General features: G+C 43.5%; 1 protein-coding gene, 1 long non-coding RNA gene and 1 pseudogene across 2 annotated transcripts; 1 reads left to right on the top strand and 2 right to left on the bottom strand.

The window, feature by feature from the left end:
• Positions 1 to 6166: 6166 nt before the first annotated feature.
• LOC147959487 (uncharacterized) lies at positions 6167 to 9687 on the bottom strand. Its single transcript, XR_015610909.1, has 6 exons — positions 9172 to 9687; positions 8988 to 9076; positions 7783 to 8743; positions 7562 to 7686; positions 6522 to 6679; positions 6167 to 6438 (listed from the first exon to the last, which is right to left on the bottom strand). It is a non-coding gene; the product is annotated as an uncharacterized LOC147959487 (long non-coding RNA).
• A 471-nt stretch (positions 9688 to 10158) lies between these two features.
• On the top strand, positions 10159 to 23108 carry LOC125522375 (ubiquitin carboxyl-terminal hydrolase 17). Its single transcript, XM_048687434.2, has 11 exons — positions 10159 to 10879; positions 14576 to 15500; positions 15573 to 15655; positions 16431 to 16516; positions 16603 to 16765; positions 19671 to 19791; positions 19893 to 20050; positions 21038 to 21122; positions 21303 to 21515; positions 22169 to 22230; positions 22338 to 23108. The coding sequence occupies exons 1-11, from the start codon at positions 10473 to 10475 to the stop codon at positions 23026 to 23028; spliced, it is 2994 nt and encodes a 997-aa protein (XP_048543391.2). The 5' UTR covers positions 10159 to 10472; the 3' UTR covers positions 23029 to 23108.
• On the bottom strand, positions 16774 to 18929 carry LOC147959486 (uncharacterized; annotated as a pseudogene).
• Positions 23109 to 23767: the final 659 nt, after the last annotated feature.

Raw genomic sequence — 23767 nt, 5'->3', positions numbered from 1 at the left:
CTGAGGTGCCTGCACCGACTAGAGAGGAAGTTAATGATGATGATCATGAAACTTCAGATCAAGTTGCTACTGAACTTCGTAGGTCCACAAGGACACGTTCCGCACTAGAATGGTACGGCAACCCTGTCTTGGAAATCATGTTGTTAGACAACGGTGAACCTTCGAACTATGAAGAAGCGATGGCGGGCCCGGATTCCGACAAATGGCTGGAAGCCATGAAATCCGAGATAGGATCCATGTATGAAAATGAAGTATGGACTTTGACTGACTTGCCCGTTGATCGGCGAGCCATAGAAAATAAATGGATCTTTAAGAAGAAGACAGACGCGGATGGTAACGTAACCATCTATAAAGCTCGACTTGTCGCTAAGGGTTATCGACAAGTTCAAGGGTTTGACTACGATGAGACTTTCTCACCCGTAGAGAAGCTGAAGTCCGTCCGAATCATGTTAGCAATTGCCGCATTCTATGACTATGAGATATGGCAAATGGACGTCAAAACGGCATTCCTTAATGGTTTCCTTAAGGAAGAATTGTATATGATGCAGCCGGAAGGTTTTGTCGATCCTAAGAATGCTGACAACGTGTGCAAGCTCCAACGCTCGATTTATGGGCTGGTGCAAGCATCTCGGAGTTGGAACATTCATTTTGATGAGATGATCAAAGCGTTTGGGTTTACGCAGACTTATGGAGAAGCCTGCATTTACAAGAAAGTGAGTGGGAGCTCTGTAGCATTTCTCATATTGTATGTGGATGACATACTGTTGATGGGAAATGATATAGAATTCTTGGAAAGCATAAAGGCCTACTTGAACAAGTGTTTTTCAATGAAGGACCTTGGAGAAGTTGCTTATATATTAGGCATCAAGATCTATAGAGATAGATCGAGACGCCTCATTGGTCTTTCACAAAGTACGTACCTTGACAAGATATTGAAGAAGTTCAAAATGGATCAGTCAAAGAAGGGGTTCTTGCCTGTATTGCAAGGTACGAGATTGAGCATGGCTCAATGCCCGACCACGGTAGAAGATAGAGAAAAGATGAGTGTCGTCCCCTATGCCTCGGCCATAGGGTCTATCATGTATGCTATGCTGTGTACCAGACCTAATGTAAACCTTGCCGTAAGTTTGGTAGGAAGGTACCAAAGTAATCCCGGCATGGAACACTGGACAGCGGTCAAGAATATCCTGAAATACCTGAAAAGGACTAAGGATATGTTTCTTGTTTATGGAGGTGAAAAAGAGCTCGTCGTAAAGGGTTACGTCGATGCTAGCTTCGACACAGATCTGGATGACTCTAAGTCACAAACCGGATACGTGTATATTTTGAATGGTGGGGCAGTAAGCTGGTGCAGTTGCAAGCAAAGCGTTGTGGCGGGATCTACATGTGAAGCGGAGTACATGGCAGCCTCGGAGGCAGCACAAGAAGCAGTTTGGGTGAAGGAGTTCATTACCGACCTAGGAGTCATACCCAATGCGTCGGGCCCGATGACTCTCTTTTGTGACAACACTGGAGCTATTGCCCTTGCCAAGGAGAGGAAGGTTTCACAGGAAGACCAGGCATATCAAGCGTTGCATCAACTCCATTCGTGAAAGTGTTCAAAATGGAGACATAGAGATTTGTAAAGTACATACGGACCTAAATGTGGCAAATCCGTTGACTAAACCTCTCCCTAGAGCAAAACATGATCAACACCAGAACTGCATGGGTGTTCGATTCATCACAATGTAACTAGACTATTGACTCTAGTGCAAGTGGGAGACTGTTCGAAATATGCCCTAGAGGCAATAATAAAATGGTTATTATTATATTTCTTTGTTCATGATAATTGTCTATTGTTCATGCTATAATTGTGTTATCCGGAAATCGTAATACATGTGTGAATACATAGACCACAACACGTCCCTAGTGAGCCTCTAGTTGACTAGCTCGTTGATCAAAAGATAGTCATGGTTTCCTGACTATGGACATTGGATGTCATTGATAACGGGATCACATCATTACGAGAATGATGTGATGGACAAGACCCAATCCTAAGCATAGCTCAAAGATCGTGTAGTTCGTTTGTTGTAGCTTTTCCGAATGTCAAGTATCATTTCCTTAGACCATGAGATTGTGCAACTCCCGGATACCGTAGGAGCTTTGGGTGTGCCAAACGTCACAACGTAACTGGGTGACTATAAAGGTACACTACAGGTATCTCCGAAAGTGTCTGTTGGGTTGGCACGAATCGAGACTGGGATTTGTCACTCCGTATGACGGAGAGGTATCTCTGGGCCCACTCAGTAATGCATCATCATAATGACCTCAATGTGACCAAGTGGTTGATCATGGGATCATGCATTACAGCACGAGTAAAGTGACTTGCCGGTAACGAGATTGAACGAGGTATTGGGATACCGACAATCGAGTCTTGGGCAAGTAACGTACCGATTGACAAAGGGAATTGTATACGGATTGATTGAATCCTCGACATCGTGGTTCATCCGATGAGATCATCGTGGAGCATGTGGGAGCCAACATGGGTATCCAGATCCCGCTGTTGGTTATTGACCGGAGAGGCGTCTCGGTCATGTCTGCATGTCTCCCGAACCCGTAGGGTCTACACACTTAAGGTTCGGTGACGCTAGGGTTGTAGAGATATTAGTATGAAGTAACCCGAAAGTTGTTCGGAGTCCCGGATGAGATCCCGGACGTCACGAGGAGTTCCGGAATGGTCCGGAGGTAAAGATTTATATATAGGAAGTCCAGTTTCAGCCATCGGGAAGGTTTCGGGGGTCGCCGGTATTGTACCGGGACCACCAGAAGGGTCCCGGGGGTCCACCGGGTGGGGCCACCTATCCCAGAGGGCCCCATGGGCTGAATTGGGAGGGAAACCAGCCCCTAGTGGGCTGGTGCGCCCCCCCCCTTGGGCCTCCCCTGCGCCTAGGGTTGGGAAACCCTAGGGGTGGGGCGCCCCCCACTTGGCTTGGGGGGAAGCCACCCCTTGGCCGCCGCCCCCTTGGAGATCCATCTCCTAGGGCCGGCGCCCCCCAAGGCCCCTATATAAAGAGGAGGGAGGGAGGGCAGCCGCACCCCTTGCTCTTGGCGCCTCCCTCTCCCTCCGTAACACCTCTCCTCCCCGCTTGCGCTTGGCGAAGCCCTGCCGGGATCCTGCTGCATCCACCACCACGCCATCGTGCTGCTGGATCTTCATCAACCTCTCCTTCCCCCTTGCTGGATCAAGAAGGAGGAGACGTCTTCCCAACTGTATGTGTGTTGAACGCAGAGGTGCCGTCCATTCGGCACTAGGTCATCAGTGATTTGGATCACGTCGAGTACGACTCCATTAACCCCGTTCTCTTGAACGCTTCCGCACGCGATCTACAAGGGTATGTAGATGCACTCCTCTCTCCCTCATTGCTAGATGACTCCATAGATTGATCTTGGTGATGCGTAGGAAATTTTAAAATTCTATTACGTTCCCCAACAGAACAACTACATCATCTACTTTGCACCGAACCCGAACCGTCCCGTTTGCTCGCTTCGAAGGTATAACCGCCGAGACGATGACCCACGGAACGAATGCATGTTGTGTGATGTATGAGTTGCACCCTATGTTTGCACTTTGTCCGAGTTGTCACTTGCTCGGTCCTCCTCGTTTGCCGCTAACCCGTGGGGACCCGGTTACCAGGATCACCCCACCATCCTTTGCACACTTCCGCCACACTTCCTTTACACCGGTATCTCCATGCGCTACCGGAACTGATATGTTGCCGTGGCATCATTTTCAGGTTTCGTTGCTGTGGCACCCCTTTCGTTTCCGCCACGATGACAAATGCTTCATAACATGCTCATGCCAATATTTTCTTAAAATTGCATCCAACTTGCACATGTCATCCGCATCATGATAATAACATTTAAATTTTTTATAATTGTTGTTTCTGTTAAATTGCTATATGCATGTGGGGATTTACCGGATTTGTTGTTTGTTATATCCGGCCCCATTTAAATTGTTTAGATAGTATAGTTTTGTTATGCTTCACCTCTTGCCATGTTAACCAACATTTAATATTGTTGAGTACCTAACCGGGAGTGAACTAAATAATTGATGTGGTGTTCCGTCAATATGCAACTCGTTGCATATTGAGCTCCACTTAATTTGTAGTTTTGTTTGTGCACTTTGCCATGCCATGCATATTTAAATCGGACATGCATCATACTTGGTTGTGCATCATGCCATGTTTATGTGATGGTTGCTTACTATGTTGTTTGATTCTTTCCGGGTTGCTTCTCTCGTTAGCTTCGGTTTCATTCTAGAGTTGTGAGGATTCATTCGACTATGTCCGTTTGTCTTCTTCTTGGACTCGTTTTTCTTCCTTGCGGGATCTCAGGCAAGATGACCATACCCTCGAAATCACTTCTATCTTTGCTTGCTAGTTGTTCGCTCTTTTGCTATGCCGCACTACCTACCACTTGCTATATCATGCCTCCCATATTGCCATGTCAAGCCTCTAACCCACCATCCTAGCAAACCGTTGTTTGGCTATGTTACCGCTTTTGCTCAGCCCCTCTTATAGCGTTGCTAGTTGCAGGTGAAGTTGATGTTTGTTCCATGTTGGAACATGGTTATGTTGGGATATCACAATATCTCTTATTTAATTAATGCATCTATATACTTGGTAAAGGATGGAAGGCTCGGCCTTATGCCTGGTGTTTTGTTCCACTCTTGCCGCCCTAGTTTCCATCATACCGGTGTTATGTTCCTTGATTTTGCGTCCCTTACGTGGTTGGGTGTTATGGGAACCCCTTGACAGTTCGCTTTGAATAAAACTCCTCCAGCAAGGCCCAATCTTGGTTTTACATTTGCCTAACAACCTATAACCTTCCCTTGGGTTTTCGCGAGCCCGAGGGTCATCTTTATTTTAACCCCCCCGGGCCAGTGCTTCTCTAAGTGTTGGTCCAACCTGAGCGATGTCCGGTGCCCCCTGGGCAACCAGGGTCTATGCCAACCCGACGTCTAGCTCATCCGGTGTGCCCTGAGAACGAGATATGTGCAGCTCCTATCGAGATTGTCGGCACATCGGGTGGCTTTGCTGGTCTTGTTTTATCACTGTCGAAATGTCTTGTAACCGGGATTCCGAGACTGATCGGGTCTTCTCGGGAGAAGGAATATCCTTCGTTGACCGTGAGAGCTTGTGATGGGCTAAGTTGGGACACCCCTGCAGGGTTTGAACTTTCGAAAGTCGTGCCCGCGGTTATGGGCAGATGGGAATTTGTTAATATCCGGTTGTAGAGAACCTGACACATAACTTAATTAAAATGAATCAACCGCGGTTGTAGCCGTGATGGTCTCTTCTCGGTGGGGTCCGAGAAGTGAACACGGTTCTTTTGTTATGCTTGAACGTAAGTAGTTACAGGATCACTTCTTGATCACTTCTAGCTTCTTGACCATTGCGTTGCTTCTCTTCTCGCTCTTATTTGCGTATGTTAGCCACCATATATGTTGGTGCTTGCTGTAGCTCCACCTCACTACCCTTTCCTACCCATAAGCTTAAATAGTCTTGATCTCGCGGGTGTGAGATTGCTGAGTCCTCGTGACTCACAGATACTTCCAAACAGTTGCAGGTGCCGATGATACCAGTGCAGGTGACGCAATCAAGCTCAAGTGGGAGCTCGATGAAGATTGGTCGTTGTTATTTGTATTTTCTGGTTGATCAGTAGTGGAGCCCAGTTGGGACGATCGGGGATCTAGCATTTGGGGTTGTCTTTCTTTATTTTGGTTTCGTAGTCGGACCTTTGTTTGTATCTTGTATGATGGATGGTTTATTTATGTATTGTGTGAAGTGGCGATTGTAAGCCAACTCTTTATCCCTTTCTTATTCAGTACATGGGATGTGTAAAGATTACCCCTCTTGCGACAGACCTACCATGCGGCTATGCCTCTAACTCGTGCCCCGACACGTGGGAGATATAGCCGCATTGTGGGTGTTACACCCAGGGCTTGCCCTATGAGCTTGTGGGGCCCGTGGACCTTCTCTCACACTGATTCTTCTTCCCCAAAATCACATATATTTCAAAATAATTCTCCATAAATTTTTATTGCATTTGGACTTTGTTTGATATGGATATTCTGTGAAACAAAAAACACGCAACAAACAGGAATTGGCACTGGGCACTGGATCAATAAGTTAGTTCATAAAAATAATATAAAAGTGCACCAGAACCATATAAAACTCAAGTAAATATAGCTTGAATAGTTCATAAATTATAGATACGTTGGAGACGTATCAAGAGGTATGCCGATGTGACATCAAATAATTCTTCAGCCTGGGATATGTTCACTTCAATTTAATTTCACAACAAACTGAAGCGACTTTAGTATTTTGTATGAAGAGGTAATGAATCATGTTTTGTATATTTAACCTGGGATCCATATGCTCCAGATTGTTAGTATACCTAAAATAAACACAAGCAAGGAATAAACCAGACAACATCAGTATCAATAATGGAAAGCAAGAAAAAGTGTGAAGGGACCTTACATGTATTGAAGCATTTTTTCAAATGCTTCCTTACTCGGGTCATGCTCCTCAAGAAATGGGAGATCCAGAGATTCATGCACTCGACTTGTTACCTTCAAGGAAGTCCATTGTTCAAGATAGTCTGATTTTGAAATACTCTGACCTTGAGGTTAAATCACCTGATGGCAATGAAAGATTCTATCATCTAGTTTTACAGTGAGATAAAAAAGATCATATGAACATGACACAACTATTCATATCCTATTATTTAAGCTCACACTATTTAAACCTAACCTGCAATAATCATACAAAGTAAACACCTTATTAAGGGTGACATGCCAATCAACCCATAATAACTCCTAAATGAGTACGAAAATGTGTAGAGACGAACATGATGGTTCTTGTAATGTGCAAGTATATATGTGCAGCAAAGAAAACTGCAATATTCATAAGATTGGATCACTCCTACTTAAATATAATATTTTTATAGATCATTAGTTTTGGAAGCCACGGTCTGACAGGGTTGATACAATTTTCTACTGGAGCAACCAGCAAACCATACACATGGTGATCACACTACAATCAGGGAGAAGGTGCCTTGGTCGATGGAATCCCCATGATGGGAAAAATACGGCTGTGAAGGAGGTGAACCCAGATGGACCAGCGATGAGAAAACACAAGAAACAGACAACCAAGATAGAGGATAACATGATGGGCCAAAGCACATCCACCCAAGATAAAGGTTCAGAAATTGTAATTGGTAACTAATACTATGATAAAAAAATAGTAAACTCGGTATTCTAAATCAAAATCATGATATGCCTATAATATGCTCAACCCGGGTGCTTATAGCTCTTTAATTTCGGAGATTTTCACTAATTGAGGCTCGCTCTCGAATTTAAACAATGAACATCATTTAGCTTAGATGTACCTAAAACAAAAACGAGCAAAGCAAGGTTTTCTTGGAAGAATAATATAGACAACAAAGTAAGGGAGTGAGCCATCGAGTAATGCTTCCATCCTATAATAAGCACACAACCCGAGAAAAGAAACCTGCCTACATGTCCATTGATGAAACATTCTCCACGCCATTGTATTTCATCGGGATAGATGTTACTCCTTTTGTAAAGAAATATAAGAGCATTTAGATCACGACTTGTTTGCCATTCAAACCACTCTTACTGTTCTACAAAGAAAATTGCAATTAATGCAAGTAAAGATAGAAATATCAACAATGCATACAAATATTCAAGGCTAATGAAAGAAGAGAAACTTGAACTACCTGCAAGCGAGACTTGATTCTGCCGTTACTATTTATCATTTGGATGAACTCAGTTGCTATCAAAGTTGATGATGCATGGAGTTGTTGATTCAAGGGTACTTGTAGGATCGACCAATATATGTCATGATTTTCTAGATAATGCTAGGAAAAACGAAGGGCATATGATAGACCACATATCTGGAAAAAAATTCAATGAATGCTCTATTGCGGATTGGCCGGTTAGAGCAATAGGAATTTCATCATTGAACAAAAAATTATCCTAGAATACTGAAATCTGGTAAGCAAAAGGTAGGTCCATAGATGCTAAGTTTGGCAAACATTACTGAGACATAACACCAAATTACCCTGCCTGATAGCGCAATAAGCAAAGCAACTTATGATCCTCTGTTCGCAAAAAATTTAAACCCAAGTTCAGAAATAACCAGAAACTAAGTTGCATCTCTATCAACTTCAGATGCCTCTGGTAGTTATTGTGACTTCTAACTATGACCAGTCTGTGTTTTGATAAAATATGCAAGCCATATGATTACAACCAAAAAGATGGACACAAACTTGTGAGCTTTCTTGTGCACAAATCAGAATAGATGTATACTGATCATAGAAAGAGATCCTTTTTTTATAAAACTAAACTTCAAATGTTTTTGGTATTGAAGGACAAAGGGAACTAAAAGTTTCCAGCGGAAAACTTCAGGAAAATAACCGAGGATATTCCAATTAGTTGACATTATACCGCAACCTAGTGTTGATGCTCCCTCTATTGAACCATGAAACAAAAATATAGTTGTGTAGCCATTTTCTATAACAATAATTGTTAGTCATCTTGTTCTTCACCAAATTCTTCTATTGAATACTTCTATCCCTCTTCTCACAGATTGTGGTGTTCAAATAAATTTTTATATTCGTTACCGCAGTTCGACCTTTTCCCTTTAGTGAATATTGCATCATCTGTGTCCATATACCCCTGAAAAACACAATGACATCAGTTTAATGGCATACACATGTTAAAAAAGGCGAGTATATTTTCACTAACAATACACACATCAACACCAAAATCAGAAGAAAATGTAATTAAGAATATGGCAAGTGAACTTGGCACCCGATAAATTTGACAGGCCAATATATGACCACAGGACTCAAATTTACATAAATGAACTACAACATGCAGAAAATAACACATGAATATTCAAACCTTAGTCCTATCTTACCGGTTGACAGCCATATCACCAGCATAGACCATAGCCAAGATTATACACACATATGCATTATACCACACATCCCACACCAGATCTGTCCCCTACAACACGAAACCCCAAATGTGTGAGCAAATCGGGCCAAGAGAAAAAAGAACACACACTGAAACCAAAGGGGATCGGGAGACATGACGAAGACCTGGAGGTGGACGCCACTGTGCAGTGGTAGCGCCGCCGGCCGTGGCGCCTTCCCTCGCCATCTACTTCTCTAGGCCTCATACATGAAGGAAAGAGAGATGGAGCAGGGTCGGGCTGCTCCTTCCCCTTCTCTCCGCCCTCCCTCATCTTCTTCGCATACCTCACTGCTCCTGCGCTGCTACGCACAGAGGGAGAGAGAGAGCAGCAGCAAGGGCACACCGAGGAGGTAAAGACGGGCGACAGACTTTCTTCACCTTCCCCACAAATGCACCACACCGTGATTGGAATTGCTCTTCTCCGGCACGGATCCACCGTCTGTGTGCGCCTATAGTGGTGGAGGGGGCGTAGCAGGCAGTGGTGATGCTCCTAGGGTGGAGGCCATGACGACGAGCGAGGAGCGAGGATGATAGAGGGGAGGTGGGGATCGAAGGGAAAGGGGCTAGGGTTGTGCGGCGATTAGTGTGGAGTGGGTCGTCTGGAAGAGAGGGTTGAATTGGGTGCAAGCGTGCGGAGTGAATTGGGCAAATCGTTCGGCACACGAAAATGGGCAACCCAGCCAACCAGCCGCCTCGCGAGCCCACTCGTCATTGGACAATGAAAATGACCGTGAGATGAAAATTAGTTTTGACCATTGTGAAGATCCAACGGCTCAGACACACTAGAAGACAGATCCGACGGGCAACGAAGCCCCAATTGAAAAAGCTCCGTGAAGGCAAGTTGGCTAGCAGCCTTATATAGATTTAAAATAAATAATGACAATATATTATAGTCAGCAGTTGGCCGTATTATTAATACATGCTTTTATACGACCGGTTGAAGATGCTCCGAGCCCATCTGACCGTGGATACGCGCACGCGAATACAGGGTACCGAGGCCAGCACACGGTACCTTGCGGGGAACCCATTCCTTTCTTGTCTTCCACCTCGTACGGTACCCCGCCGTTAAACTTGCCCCGTCGCCCACTTTTTTCACCTGCCCCCTTCCCGAAGGCGTGGTATTATTCTTCGAGTGCCAAGGTGGAAACGGATGCCGCTACCTTCTCCTTCTCTTCCTCCCTGCCCCTGGTCGCTGCCGTCTCTCCGTCACTTCCAAAGACCAAAACAAAACAAAACCCTGACCGGAGGAAAGGGGATTTTTCTTTTGGATTGGAAATCTCCGAGCCCTAATTTCCGACCGATTTGCTCGGGCAAGTGCACAATCGGGCCGCGGATCCATCGTTTTGAGTGGTGGTGGGGGGCGGGTTCGAGATCTATGCGCCTGAGAGAGGGCTGGGGAGGGAGAGGGGTGGGCTGAGAGGGAGCGATGGCAATGGCGGAGGCGGCAGGGTCGTCGACGGCGGCCACCGCGGTGACGGTGGCGCTGTTTATCGTGGTGCTAGTGGTGGCGCTACTGCTGCGACAGAGCCTGCGGCGCGCCGCGGAGCGAAGGGAGGAGGTGCGGCGCCTAGCGCGCCTCGCGGCGGAGGAATCCGAGCTGGCGGAGCGGGAGTCGGTGCTCGCCTTCTGCTCCGAGCTGTTCCCTGGCGTGCTGCACGCGGCGGATGTGCCGGAGGCGCCGATGTGGGCACCGCGGGAGGTGGTTTCACCGCAGGAGGAAGAGGAGGAGGTCGTGGAGGCGCCAGCGCCGCCACAGGCCGCAGCTGGGGTCTGCGCGGTGTGCTTCAGGCCGACCACGTTTAGGTGCAAACAGTGCAAGGCTGTGAAGTACTGGTGAGTTGGCTCAAACCCTGTTCCTAATCCCCTTTACAATTTTTGTAGTCTCAGCAGGTGATTTGGAATCGAGGGAAGATAGTCTACAATTTGTTAAATCCAGAGTGGAAATGCGCTGTATTTTCTAGAAATGTGGGTTTCAGTAACAATTTTATAGGCTAGTAGATCGACAAGATTTGGATTTTGTCGAATTTGTGTGTGGACAAGATAACTGATTGCCATGTGAGCTAGGGCGATTTGTGATCATCCATTTAGCTTGTCTCTAGGAACTCTGGTTTGATAAAGTTCATCTGGAAGGAAGGCCAGTATAGGATCCTAATGGCTCAGTTATGCTGTCATCATTGCTGGCGCCTCTCCTTGTAAACTTGAATGTTTGTTTTTATCCCTGACTTCAAGATACCTTCCAGTTGGTTCCAGACAACTAATATTAGTCTGCTGCCTTTTTTGTTAACCAACATAGGCCACACATCCTGTCTTAGGCTATTAACCATCCTAGCGATTCACATGCTTCTAGATGAACACTTATTTTTTGAATGTCACAATGTCCTGTTGGCATGGACCTTTCTTTGATTGATATGTTGGGAGATTTGTCCTATGACATAGCCAGAATGTCCCCAAGGGTGAAGCACCGGTGGACGTATTCTTAGATAATGTGGAGCAAAATAAGATGCACATTTGACTCAGTGCATGAGGCTTGATTTATTGGTTCTTTGCATGAGCGCCTGTCCTTTCTCTGCTCGTACAGAAAGGATGCCAATCCTGGGTATGTAGATTTCAACAAGGCCAGCACCTTTCTCCCCGTGTTAGTCTCTTGCTTACCACGGCATGTGGGTCAGATCAATCAGCCGATGGTAATGCTATTTGTTCATATTCATGTTGAGTTCTTAGTGTTTTTGAGAAGAAGATTCATTATTTATCATTCCTGTGCAATTGATATCACTGGAAGAAACAAGCCATTGTTGCAAAGACTACTCGTATTATTTATTGTTTCTGTGCTATTAACAGAAACTAGCCTAAAAAAACACGTTTAGCCATTATGTGCTGATATGTCATATACAGAATTTTCTATTGGGTTGCAACTTGAGAGTGGAAAAACAGAAAATTGACAATCACTATACTTGTAGTTATAATGTCAGCACACCTTATTGCATTACCACCACATTCATTTCATACAAACAAGCAAATAATGTCTTTATTTCTTCGATGCAACCTGTTACCTGTCTCAATTGAAACAAATAATGAAGACCTAAGGTGCATGCAGCTAAACAAAATTTTGTTAGAACTGCTAGCTCTAGCTATGATACCAATTGTTAGAATCACTAGCTTCTCTAGCTCTCACCCTGGACTCTCTCTAAAGAGATGTGCTTCACACACACAAAGAGCTACTACTAGCGGGAAGGTTTATTAGATATCTCAATTGCCACAAGCTTACCTATTTACATATGGGGTGCATCTCCTTATATAGAGGCTGTAGGGACAGTGATACAGTGACCGTCCTGCTACAGTAACCAACATTGCGGCGGTACAGCTCATAGCTAGTTCATCTACTGCACAACTCATACCCAAGTAGATGACAACTCATATATAGTTAGGATAACTATTGAGTGATGACATATGCCATGCCATCATATTCTTCTTGGCTAAGGTTTCATGGTGTCCCTCAACATCCAACCCAATTTGGCTTCTTCCTTCTCATGCATGCATCTCTTTGGTATATATGACAAGATTAGTCCTAACAAAGGTTCCATGTGATTCTGAGAAGTGTTTACCAATGATGGAACATTTATTTATGTTATGTGCATACTGACATTACATAAGCTTATTTCTTAATTATACTCCCTCCGTTTGGGTTTATAGGGCTGGATACCAAGGCACTGACTCGTCTTATAATTAAGTAATGCTTCGACATCCTCTCCAAAGCCTCCGTGCGTTCTCTCTGCCAGCCTGCGCCCAATGAAATATCATGCATGCACAGCTGCCGCAGCCTATTTCTCTCACCTGCCTGCATGCGTTCTCTAACCTCCTTGCATGAACCAATGAATAGCGTGCATGCAGCAGCCTAGTTCTCTCCCTTGCTTGCATGCGCAGCACAATTAAACGCCTGGTCTAACAAATCTGGACGGAGGATGCTGGCTAAGGTTTCATGGTGTCCCTCAACATCCAACCCAATTTGGCTTCTTCCTTCTCATGCATGCATCTCTTTGGTATATATGACAAGATTAGTCCTAACAAAGGTTCCATGTGATTCTGAGAAGTGTTTACCAATGATGGAACATTTATTTATGTTATGTGCATACTGACATTACATAAGCTTATTTCTTAATTATACTCCCTCCGTTTGGGTTTATAGGGCTGGATACCAAGGCACTGACTCGTCTTATAATTAAGTAATGCTTCGACATCCTCTCCAAAGCCTCCGTGCGTTCTCTCTGCCAGCCTGCGCCCAATGAAATATCATGCATGCACAGCTGCCGCAGCCTATTTCTCTCACCTGCCTGCATGCGTTCTCTAACCTCCTTGCATGAACCAATGAATAGCGTGCATGCAGCAGCCTAGTTCTCTCCCTTGCTTGCATGCGCAGCACAATTAAACGCCTGGTCTAACAAATCTGGACGGAGCATGCTGGCCAGCCGGCCTTTTAAAGCCGGACGCGGAGGGGGGGGGGAGTACCATCTGGCATCTGGCTACTCCCTCCTTCCATCTATATAGGGCCTAATGCGTTTTTCGAGGCCAACTTTGACTAAATGTTAGAGCAATAATATATGACATGCAAGTTACACAAAGCATACCGTCAAATTCGTATGTGAAAGGAGATTCCAATGATATAATTTTCACATTATACATCTTATTTATTATTAATCTTATCAATAGTCAAACGTTGTCTTAAAAAACGCATTAGGCCCTATATAGATGGAAGGAGGGAGTAAGTAATTTGTATTGTCATAAAAATGTTTTAATACAAAAAATACCCTTGTGTGTTAAAATTGAATGTACATTCAAGGATATGTATAAGAGTCGCGAGTGCCTATACATACGGTGTTTGGTGGTGAGTAAATGCACCAGCTGACAAGTGATGTTACAATATACTTTGCACTCAATGTTTTGTGAGCAGCAGTATGGCTGTCAAAGAATTATCTAGAAAGTTCCTCTGTTGACCATATTAGCTCTGTTGGCCGTTTTAGCCCCTATGATAGACGTTTTACTAATCCACTTTTGTTGGGAATACAAGGATGATTGGTACACCACTGTGCACTTTTAATTTGCTTTCCTAAACCTGAGAACTTTGGTTGTCCAACTGCAGTTGCTATTGGCTGAATTTAGGCATGGCTGGTCACTTTTCCGATGGTATTCTTAGTATTGTTCATCCTGTTCTGAACATTTCTTTATGCACATGTCTTTTTGTGTGAACTTAACAGTATGTTGATATGGACAAATTGACCCTTGACTGATTTCCTTTGATTCATTACCAGTGGAACATTTGAATAAGAATCCTAAATGAATATACATGCACATGACTTGGTCTGCTGGATGAGATGTGATGCCTATCTCAGTAAAACCAAGTAATGTTGCATATTGTACATGAATAGTAAACATGCTATGTGTCGAAAATCCTAAACTGCGGTTCAATATTGTGCGTGGTGTACAAAAATTGAACTGTGTTACTTGTTCAATCTTGTGACACCTTCCCTTTTGCAGCTCATTCAAATGCCAGATATCCCACTGGAGAAAAGGTCACAAAGATGAATGCCATCCACCAAGTGCTAATGCTAAGCCAGATGATGGAGCTGCAATTTCTGTTGCAAAGGAAGGAAATGTTGAACACCGAAGAGCTTCTGAAGAGAATGTAGTGGCTGGGGTACAACCAGTGGCTGAAATTAGTGTACCGGTTGCGGCTGAGTCTGAAACTTCTGGCACAAACCATGTTGTGAAGAGCTCAAATGATAAAAGGAAAGATACGCCTTTCGAAGAGGTATCTGCTACCACAGAGATCCCTGAAAAGGGCAATCCTGACAATGTGGTCAAACTTGGTCAAATTACCCCTCAAGTAACGTCCTTTGACAGTAAAAGGGCAGAATCAAATACCAAATCTACCAATTTTGTTGGAAATAGTTCTTATGTGAAGGACTTAGATGATATATTGGTTCATAAATCTCAAGCTTCTGCACCAAAGATGAGTGGCCTTACCAGTTCCATCCATGAAGATATATATGTTCATTGCAAGGACCATGGCAACACTGAGGATGCTGATGTTAGTAAGGATTGCTCTCGGATTAATCATATTAGAAAACCTGCAGATAGGAGCTATTCCCAAATGGCTGCAACTGCCGTACCAGCACCCAAAAGTTCTAGGACTTCTCTTCGCGTGGAAGTTGAACCGTGCAAAATAAAAGCTACTGGTGAAGAAAAGTCTGAAGGCTTGAAATTAGTAACTCCAGTATTAGCTGTTGATAAGGTTTCTTCCATCCATGGTGGCCGGTCTGTAGCACCTAATCCATCAAAAAGGGCTGATAATCCAACAGATAGAGGAGGTTCAGCAGCAAATAACCTTGCGACATCTTTGAAGAAAATTGTCAGGCAACAAACAACACCAAAAGTTGTGAGGCATTATCCTTCAGAGTTGGTAAATATAATTGAATGGCTCTGTAGTTAGTAATTTATTTTCTTTTATTTGCTACTAAATTCTGCTTTTCAGACACTTTTTCCATATGATGTTTTCATCAAGCTCTATGACAAGGTTGAATTGCGCCCTTTTGGTCTTCATAACCTTGGCAACAGGTAAACATTGAATTACTGTTTCTGGAATTTAACAGTTGGGAGATTAACTGCATGCTTTGTATTTCTGTGAAGTTTGTCGCATAATTTTTTTGTGTAGGCATCTCTAGCTTTTAATCTGTTTGCAACTTAGTAGTTTTTACTTCCGTTGGAGTCTGGTTGACATGAGTAGATCTTATCTGGTTTGTTTCCCTAGGGCCAATCATTAATTTAATAATCCGTTGCTAAAGATGGACTTATTTCCCACCCACAACAATATATGAAGTGATCAGGCAAATATGCTCCAGCATGCTCTGATAGTGTTTAATGGCATGATATTGTTGCTCTACTACTTTTTTGTCATGCTGTTGATAGACTTACCTACCAGTACATGGAACTTTAGGCCTCCTTTTTTTCACAGGATAGGAATATCATAGGAATAGGAAAATCATAGGAAGTGAGATGACATATATCTCAATTCCTATAGGGAAAGAGATGTCATTTGATGCATAGGATAGGAATCTTTCAATTGAGTCTAGGCTAATGTTTTTTTTTCCTTTGAAATGCGAAGGATTGGTTCCTATCCTACATAGGAGTAGGAATCCATTCCTACAAACCAAAGGGCTCCAAAGAAATATTTCCTACAAAATTCCTATCCTTTATAATTCCTACAAAATTCCTGTAAACCAAAAGAGGCCTCATGTTAAACAAGATGTTGTCGCATTAGTTGAGATATTTTGTGTAAGTTGTTATGTGCCCCCCTGTCTAACATGTTTTTCTTCTTATTTTTCTCTTGCAGCTGCTATGCAAATGTTGTTCTTCAGTGCTTGATGTTTACTCGACCACTTACAACGTATCTTCTGGGAGGGCTTCATTCGAAAAATTGTAAGTGCCTACTAAGTTTCTCATGTCATTCTTTTTCTCCATATTGCACTTGTTTGAGTAACCGCATAGTATCTTGTGTTTTCTAGGTTCCAAAAAGGCATGGTGTTTCATGTGTGAATTTGAAAGACTTATTGTGGAGGGCAAGCAGGGCAAGACTGCTTTATCACCAACTGGGATACTGTCCCATTTGCACGAGATTGGAAGTAGCTTTGGTCCTGGTAAACAAGAAGATGCTCATGAATTCCTTCGGTAAGAAAGCGATCATTACATTTTTCATCTATGTTGGTTATTTACAGTTGACAAGAAACTTAAGCTGGAGTTTACAGAGGAGCTATGAATATTTTTATGTCAAGTTTTTCAATATAAGGTTTCCACAATAATTTGGCTCTTAAGTTGAATCTGCCAATGTTATACTTCAAATGACCAATTATGACGTGTTAGTGGATGGTAAAATTACTGACATGCTCTTCTGTGACACTTTACTAATGGTGGATGAGCTATTTTGCAATCACAGAAGTTGAATGAGGAGAGGTGTACCAGCATCTCGTCTCTGCGTGTCGTAGGTTGTGGCGACGCTCTACTCCAGACATTGACCAACCCTCCTCTTCTAGTCACTTACACAAGCTGGGCCTTATGGGCCTAAGTGGTGATGGGCCAGGCCCATACCGGTTCATCACTCCTCAAGATGGGTGGTAGATATCTATGAACCCCGTGTTGTCACATGCAAGTTACAGTCCTTTGTTCCCAGTCCCTTTATCAAGCAATATGCAATTAGCTGCCCAGTGCTGACATGATTAAGACCATCAAATTTCTCCTTAATGAAGAAGCGATTGGTATCCACATGTTTTGTCGTATCATGTTGAACTGGGTTATTGGCAATGCTTATTGCTGACTTATTGTCACACCACGCTCTCAAGGGTCCCTTCCTCAGAAGTTTCAACTTGCTCAGTAGGTTCTTCACCCAGGGCATCTCACTCAACCCTTTAGATAATGTCTATTACTCAGCTTCTGCCGCTGATCTAGACACAAATGTTTGTTTCTTGCCCCTTTAGATAATCTCTATTACTCTGCTTCTGCCGCTGATCTAGGCACAACTGTTTGTTTCTTGCTTCTCCATGACACCAAATTTCTTCGCACAAACACACAATAGCCTGAAGTTGATCTTCCATCATCTGGATCATTCTCATCAGTAGCAAGAGATGCATTTTCAGGATTACCTTCATCAGTGGAGGCTCAGTGAGCAAAGTCTCCATAGGCAGCATCATATATTTCTCTGCCCTTTGACGTCCCGTTGTCCCCTTGAACTGCCATGTGTGCCCTCTGACCACCTGAGTATCCTGAATACCCACTTCTGCCTCTAGCAGTCCTCCCACTTCCCCATCTGCTATTTCCCCTGCCTCTGCCATGATTTGGACGGTTGAACTTCAGGTGGCCTTTCTCCCCACAGGTAAAACAGTCCCTGCTCTCTTTCCACTCCCTGCGCTCAGTAACGGTAAACGTCGAGGCCAGCACAACTCAAGAGATAGCCGCACCTCCTCTTGAGCTATCGCTGCAATAGCCCCATCAATAATAGGCAGGGAAGTTTGATGCAACAGGTAGGCCTTCCTGCCATCAAAGCAACCTTTGAGCCCCTCCAAAAGTTGCAGCACATGCCTGCATGCCATTCACTTGTGCCCTGACTCGATGCTTGGCTGCATAGTTCAAGAGGATCACAATTATCCTGGTCTGCCTACAATGCCTGTATCTCTGCTACATATGCCATCACTGACATGCCACATTGACGTAGACGACGAATCTTCCCATCAGTTTGAGATATGAGGATGACATTGCCCTTGTTGGAGTACTGGGTGGACAAAATCTTCCATATCTCAGCAGTACTGGGTGGACAAAATCTTCCATATCTCAGCAGCCTGTTGATAGCCCATCCACGGAGTGTCTCCAATAGGGGGTACTACTGAGTTCAACAGCCACCCAATAAGCAGAGAGTTGATGACCTTTCATTTCTTTCCCTCCGGACTAGCCTCGCCACTTGGTTCTTCAATGGTAACCCTCTCTAGCTTGATGTCAGTGGGCAACAGCTCGATCTTCCGAACCACTTCCTGTCGAGGAATGATGGCCCTAAAATTCAAGCCCCCCTCCTTGGAAGTGAGGAACAGTGTGAGCTTCTCGATAGCCTCAGCAAGGCCTTTCGGATTACTCATCTTCCCGACCAGCTGCACACAGCAACAACGACCCCCTTCTCTCCCCCTGGCGAGTAGCTGCGTGCAACAGCTATCACTTCCAGCAGAAGCAGCAGCAATTCAGACCTCAGCAGTTCCAGCCTCCTCTTCCCTCCCCAATCACTGCACATGTCTCCAGCAGCAGCAGTACATTGCAGTACGACCTCTGTCTTCCTCTGACTAAGCCGTGCCATCGCCACGTCTCCCGCGCAGCCCCGCCACGCAGCTCGCGCGCCACCTCCGCATCTTCCGCGCTCGCATGCAGCTGCTTGCGGAGCTCCCTGCCAGTCGCAGGACAGCCGCGAGACGAGTCCCTACCGCTGAGATGAGCCCCGCCGCTGCCTAGGGCCGTCAGGCCTAGGCGTTGCTGGCGTCTGATACCATGTTGAATGAGGAGAGGTGTACCGGCAGCTCGTTTCTGTGTCGTAGGTTGTGGCGGCGCTCTCCTCTAGACATCGACCACCCCTCCTCTTTCAGGTCACTTACATGAGCTGGGCCTTTATTGGCCTAAGTGGTGATGGGCCAGGCCCAAACCGGTTCAACTATAGATTATGTCGACGTCCTTTTTGGGCTCAGTTTGTGAGGCAACAGTGTGGCATACTAGATTAGTTTGGCAATCTTTGTTCAACTGTGGTACTAAAATTTTCAATTAATTTATCTTTTCCTGTTAAACTGAAGGTTAGTTGAAGTCAACACTTAGTATAGTTGTTTGGAATTCATTGTTCAAACCAGGTGCTGGTTGACATTCTTATCAATGAAATATTGTCTTTGTGTCAAGTAGAAAACCTGATAGGACAGTTACCTAACAATGGCTTTTTCAGTATGTTTAGTTTTGGGGAATGACCTTGTCGAAAGTAAAATAGTTAATTACTATTGGCAACTCCTTTCTCCAAGAGTTTTTCTTAATGGCACCACATTAACTGACATGTTTACAGGCACTCAATTGATGCTATGCAATCTGTGTGCATCAAGGAAGCCAGAAAAGGTGGCGCTCATTGTTTAGCAGAAGAAACCACACTTGTACAACTAATATTTGGGGGCTATCTGAGATCTAAGGTTCTCTTTACAGAACAGCTTAGATTTTATTATTTTTGCATATTCAGTTACCTGAGGCCACCCTGTGTCTTATTGATAATTTTACTCTGTTTCTTTCATAGATAAAATGCACAAGGTGTCATATTAGTTCTGAGCAATACGAGCGTATGTTAGATCTTACTGTTGAAATAGATGGTGACATCAGTTCACTCGAGGAAGCACTTCAGCGGTTTACATCTACAGAAGTCTTGGATGGAGATAATAGATACCAGTGCAGCAGGTAATGTCACTTCGGATCTTTAGCCTTCTGTACTGTTCATCCTGTGACCTTTTATCCACCGATCAGAGTCCTTGAGCTATCACTGAAACTATACCAAGCCGGGAGTTGAATTGAGGGTCAAAATACTTTGCCATATCATCTAATCATGAATTTTATGGAGAAATAGAATCATTACCGTACAGCAGACTTGAACAACAGAAACATAATTGGAAGGGAAATAAAATAAATGTTAGGTATATTTTAAAGTTTGAGAGTGCTAGCCAAGAGTAGGAAAAAAAAGCCGTACATTGCAAGATAACAAAATGGCACAACAATACCAGTTTTTATTTGTACTATAAACATGGTATGGATTTCTCCTGTGGAAAATGTTGGTCGTGTGATTTTATGCGTTTTGCTATGTTGTTTTCTTCTATTATGACTACCTAAGATGGTGTCGGGCCATGACATTTGGATGGTTTTCAATGTAGACTGCTTGAGTGCTCTGAATTGTATCAGGCTGTTGTTTTACTCAAAAGTTTGAGTGGGTAATTGCTCAATGGGTTGGATTGTGAGTCATGAACCAGATATGTTGATATGTTTAAAGGTTCAAACGAAGCATGTAAATATGACAGCATGAAATATTGTAAATTTTTGAGAGAATCTTTTTCCTTCTCGCTGTTGCCTTCTACTGCTAGTTGCTGATTTGAGAATTATACAATATTGCAATTGGAGGATCAATACTTAAGAAATTAGCATGTTTTCTTATACCTTAGTGTTGACAATATACCAACTTCCTTTAGGGCCAGCTGAAATAATAAGGTAGGTTGTATAACTCTGATTGGAAACATTGTTCACTTCAATGTTTCTAGAAGTCAGATGTTGTAGCTTATTTTATTCAATTCATTATACTATATAATGAATTATGCAAGGATTGAAATTGCCGCTTCTCTTTAGTCTTGCTTTCTTTTCTCCTAATGCTATTACTCTTAACTTGACCCTGTATGTCAGATGCAATTCCTATGAGCGTGCTAAGAAGAAGTTGACAATATCGGAAGCCCCAAATGTCCTGACTATTGCATTGAAAAGATACCAGGTACCATATAGAATACCATCTTATTGAGGGCTAGACGCCAAACATACTTGCATAGCTCTCTTTTATGTTGACATTTGAATCGTTGTATTTGACCTTTTTCTGGAGTTCAATTGTTTTAGTTTTGATCAAGTCTTGCAAATTGAGTTCCTCTAATTTTGTTCCCCCTTCTTATTTGTACAGTCTGGCAAGTTTGGGAAGATCAGCAAAGCCATCAGATTCCCAGAGACCCTGAACTTATCTTGCTACATGAACTCAACTGATGACAATTCTCCTGTTTACAGCCTATATGGAATGGTTGTCCATCATGATGTCATGAATGCTGCCTTTTCTGGTCATTACGTATGTTATGTCAAGGACACACATGGGAAGTGGTACAAGATAGATGACAGTCAGGTATACTTGCTCTTTCTGGACATATCAAGACGGGGTTATGCCTGTCTGGACGTTAACAATTTTTGAAATCATTTTTTTGGTAAACCTATTTCCATATTTAGTATCTGTTTGTTTTAAATAAACGAGACTGCCGGTGTGGATTTTTGGGAAAAAACCCAATCAATTCAGAAATTTTTTTGTGGCTAACTTGGTCGAGTGTTCTACTCATGTATGAAGTTTCGCGAAGAAATGACTTCGGCACTTATGGGAGAAAAAAACACAAAATTGCAATTTCAAAAAACTTGAATAGTAACTTTTATATAGAACCAAGTTTATCCTTTTTCCGCACAAAAGACCACGGAAGTCATTTCTTTGCGAAACTTTACATGTAATTGTTTTTTGTGCGGAATTGTTTGACCTTTTATATATTTTTGAACTTTTTTTTTCAATTAGGGTGCGCCTAGACCCAGGTTCCATTTGGTACTTTTTTTTGCCTTATTGGAATAGCAATCAGATTACACCTCTTATCCTAGTGATCATAGTGTATATTCTTGTAATGCAATAGTGAAAACAAATTATTTGGCTTCAACAGTGACTGCGTCGGTACCGGTGTTGTTTTGGAGTAATCAGATAGCGATCCTGTATTCTGAATAGCTGGTCTTTGCTGTGTGCAGGTCAAACCTGTATCTCTGGAAAATGTAATGTCGAAGTGTGCATACATGCTGCTCTACGCAAGGTGAACACCACCATTCCTCTTCTTTTTTTATAGATACCAGCAATTTCATGCGCCTTCCCATCAGGTTTCTTACCAGTACATTCTGAATCCTCCATTAACCATATCAGGTGTTCACCAAGGGCGCCAAACTCTGTACGACATGCTATGATGGTTAACGACCCATCATATGCGAAGAAGGCCAGGCATAAGCCAAACTTGGAGCAGGCACCATTGCAACGGGGTTCCTTGAACAGACACCAAGGTGATGAGTTGCATAGAGATCACATTACAGATAACCTCACCCGCAGATTTGATGAATTTGGGGACGCACCATATCCAGCGGCAGAATCACCAAGCCCAAGTGAGAGCTCGTCGTTGTTCAGCAACTCTGATGCTGGGTCACACAGCACCGTGAGCACAGATAGCAGCGAAAGCACAAGGAACTCAACCAGCACTGATGACTACGAACAGTACTTTTTTGGGAGCTCAGATCAAATGTATCTGGGAGGCCCTAGAGGGGCACATGAGGAAATCGGCTATACGAGCTATTATCGGTCGAGATCTGCCTTGGGTACCAGCTCATCAGGCCAGGAGGTGGATGAAGAGAGGTCTGTGGAGCAAAGGTTTGAGGTTAGTGGAGGGGGTTGGCTTGAGGGTGGTGAAAGCTCACCCTTGTCGTACACTGACCAAAGTAAGCAACACTTGTTAACAGAACAATATAGGCAGTTTGGTGGTAGTGAGCATGACCCTGGAGAAGCCAGGGGCAGTGTCTTGTTGAGAAGATCGGCTAGAGAAAAAACCGCCCAAACATTTTATTGATGTGGAGGGTTTGGGTTGAATAATGTAGCTTCTGTCATTACCTCGTTGCAGTGGAAATATGAAAATGGGCAATTCGTAGAGTCGTGTTCCAGAAATGCAAAGCAGTTTAGTTCTTGTTCTTTGATATTGTCTTTGTAGCAGTTTCTCAGATTACAGTGCGCACACCTGATGAGTGATGACACTGGCTAAATTGATCTGCTGCCTTCAGTCGGGCAGATGGATGAATCTGGTCTCCGCGGTAGGCGGCTAGCCAGCAACATCGGTCACGGATATGCGACTAGGTACACACTTGGGGTGGGGTGGTGTTTTGCCACCTGAAATCTGCACCACGAAGTACTCTTTGAGCCTTTTTTAAAACAAAACATCGCCTTTATTCATTGGAAATGACAGTTACATTGTTAATAAGAAAAATTACAATATTATTCATAGGTTCCTCAAAACAATCTTTAGTCACAGAAAATTTAGCTAATCTAGCAAGTTAATGAGCAACTTTATTTGCTTCCATATTACAATGCTCAAAACTAATATACAAAAAATCGCACGCTATAAAATAACAATCATCAAAAACTGCCGCCGCCAGTCCGTTGAATGTCCTTCATTCTTCATTGTGTCAACTACTTCCATATTGTCGGAGCTAACACAAGAGATTACATCCTGCCTTCTGTGAGAGTGATAAGCCAAATCTTAGAGTCAGCGCTTTTGTTGTTAAGACATCTGCACACTAATTCATCCTCCAGTT

Source organism: Triticum urartu, chromosome 7A (assembly GCF_056163025.1).
Source record: "Triticum urartu cultivar PI428250 chromosome 7A, HENAU_Tu73, whole genome shotgun sequence".
Classification (NCBI taxonomy): Eukaryota; Viridiplantae; Streptophyta; class Magnoliopsida; order Poales; family Poaceae; genus Triticum; species Triticum urartu.
This window is presented reverse-complemented; position numbering and strand designations above follow the sequence as displayed.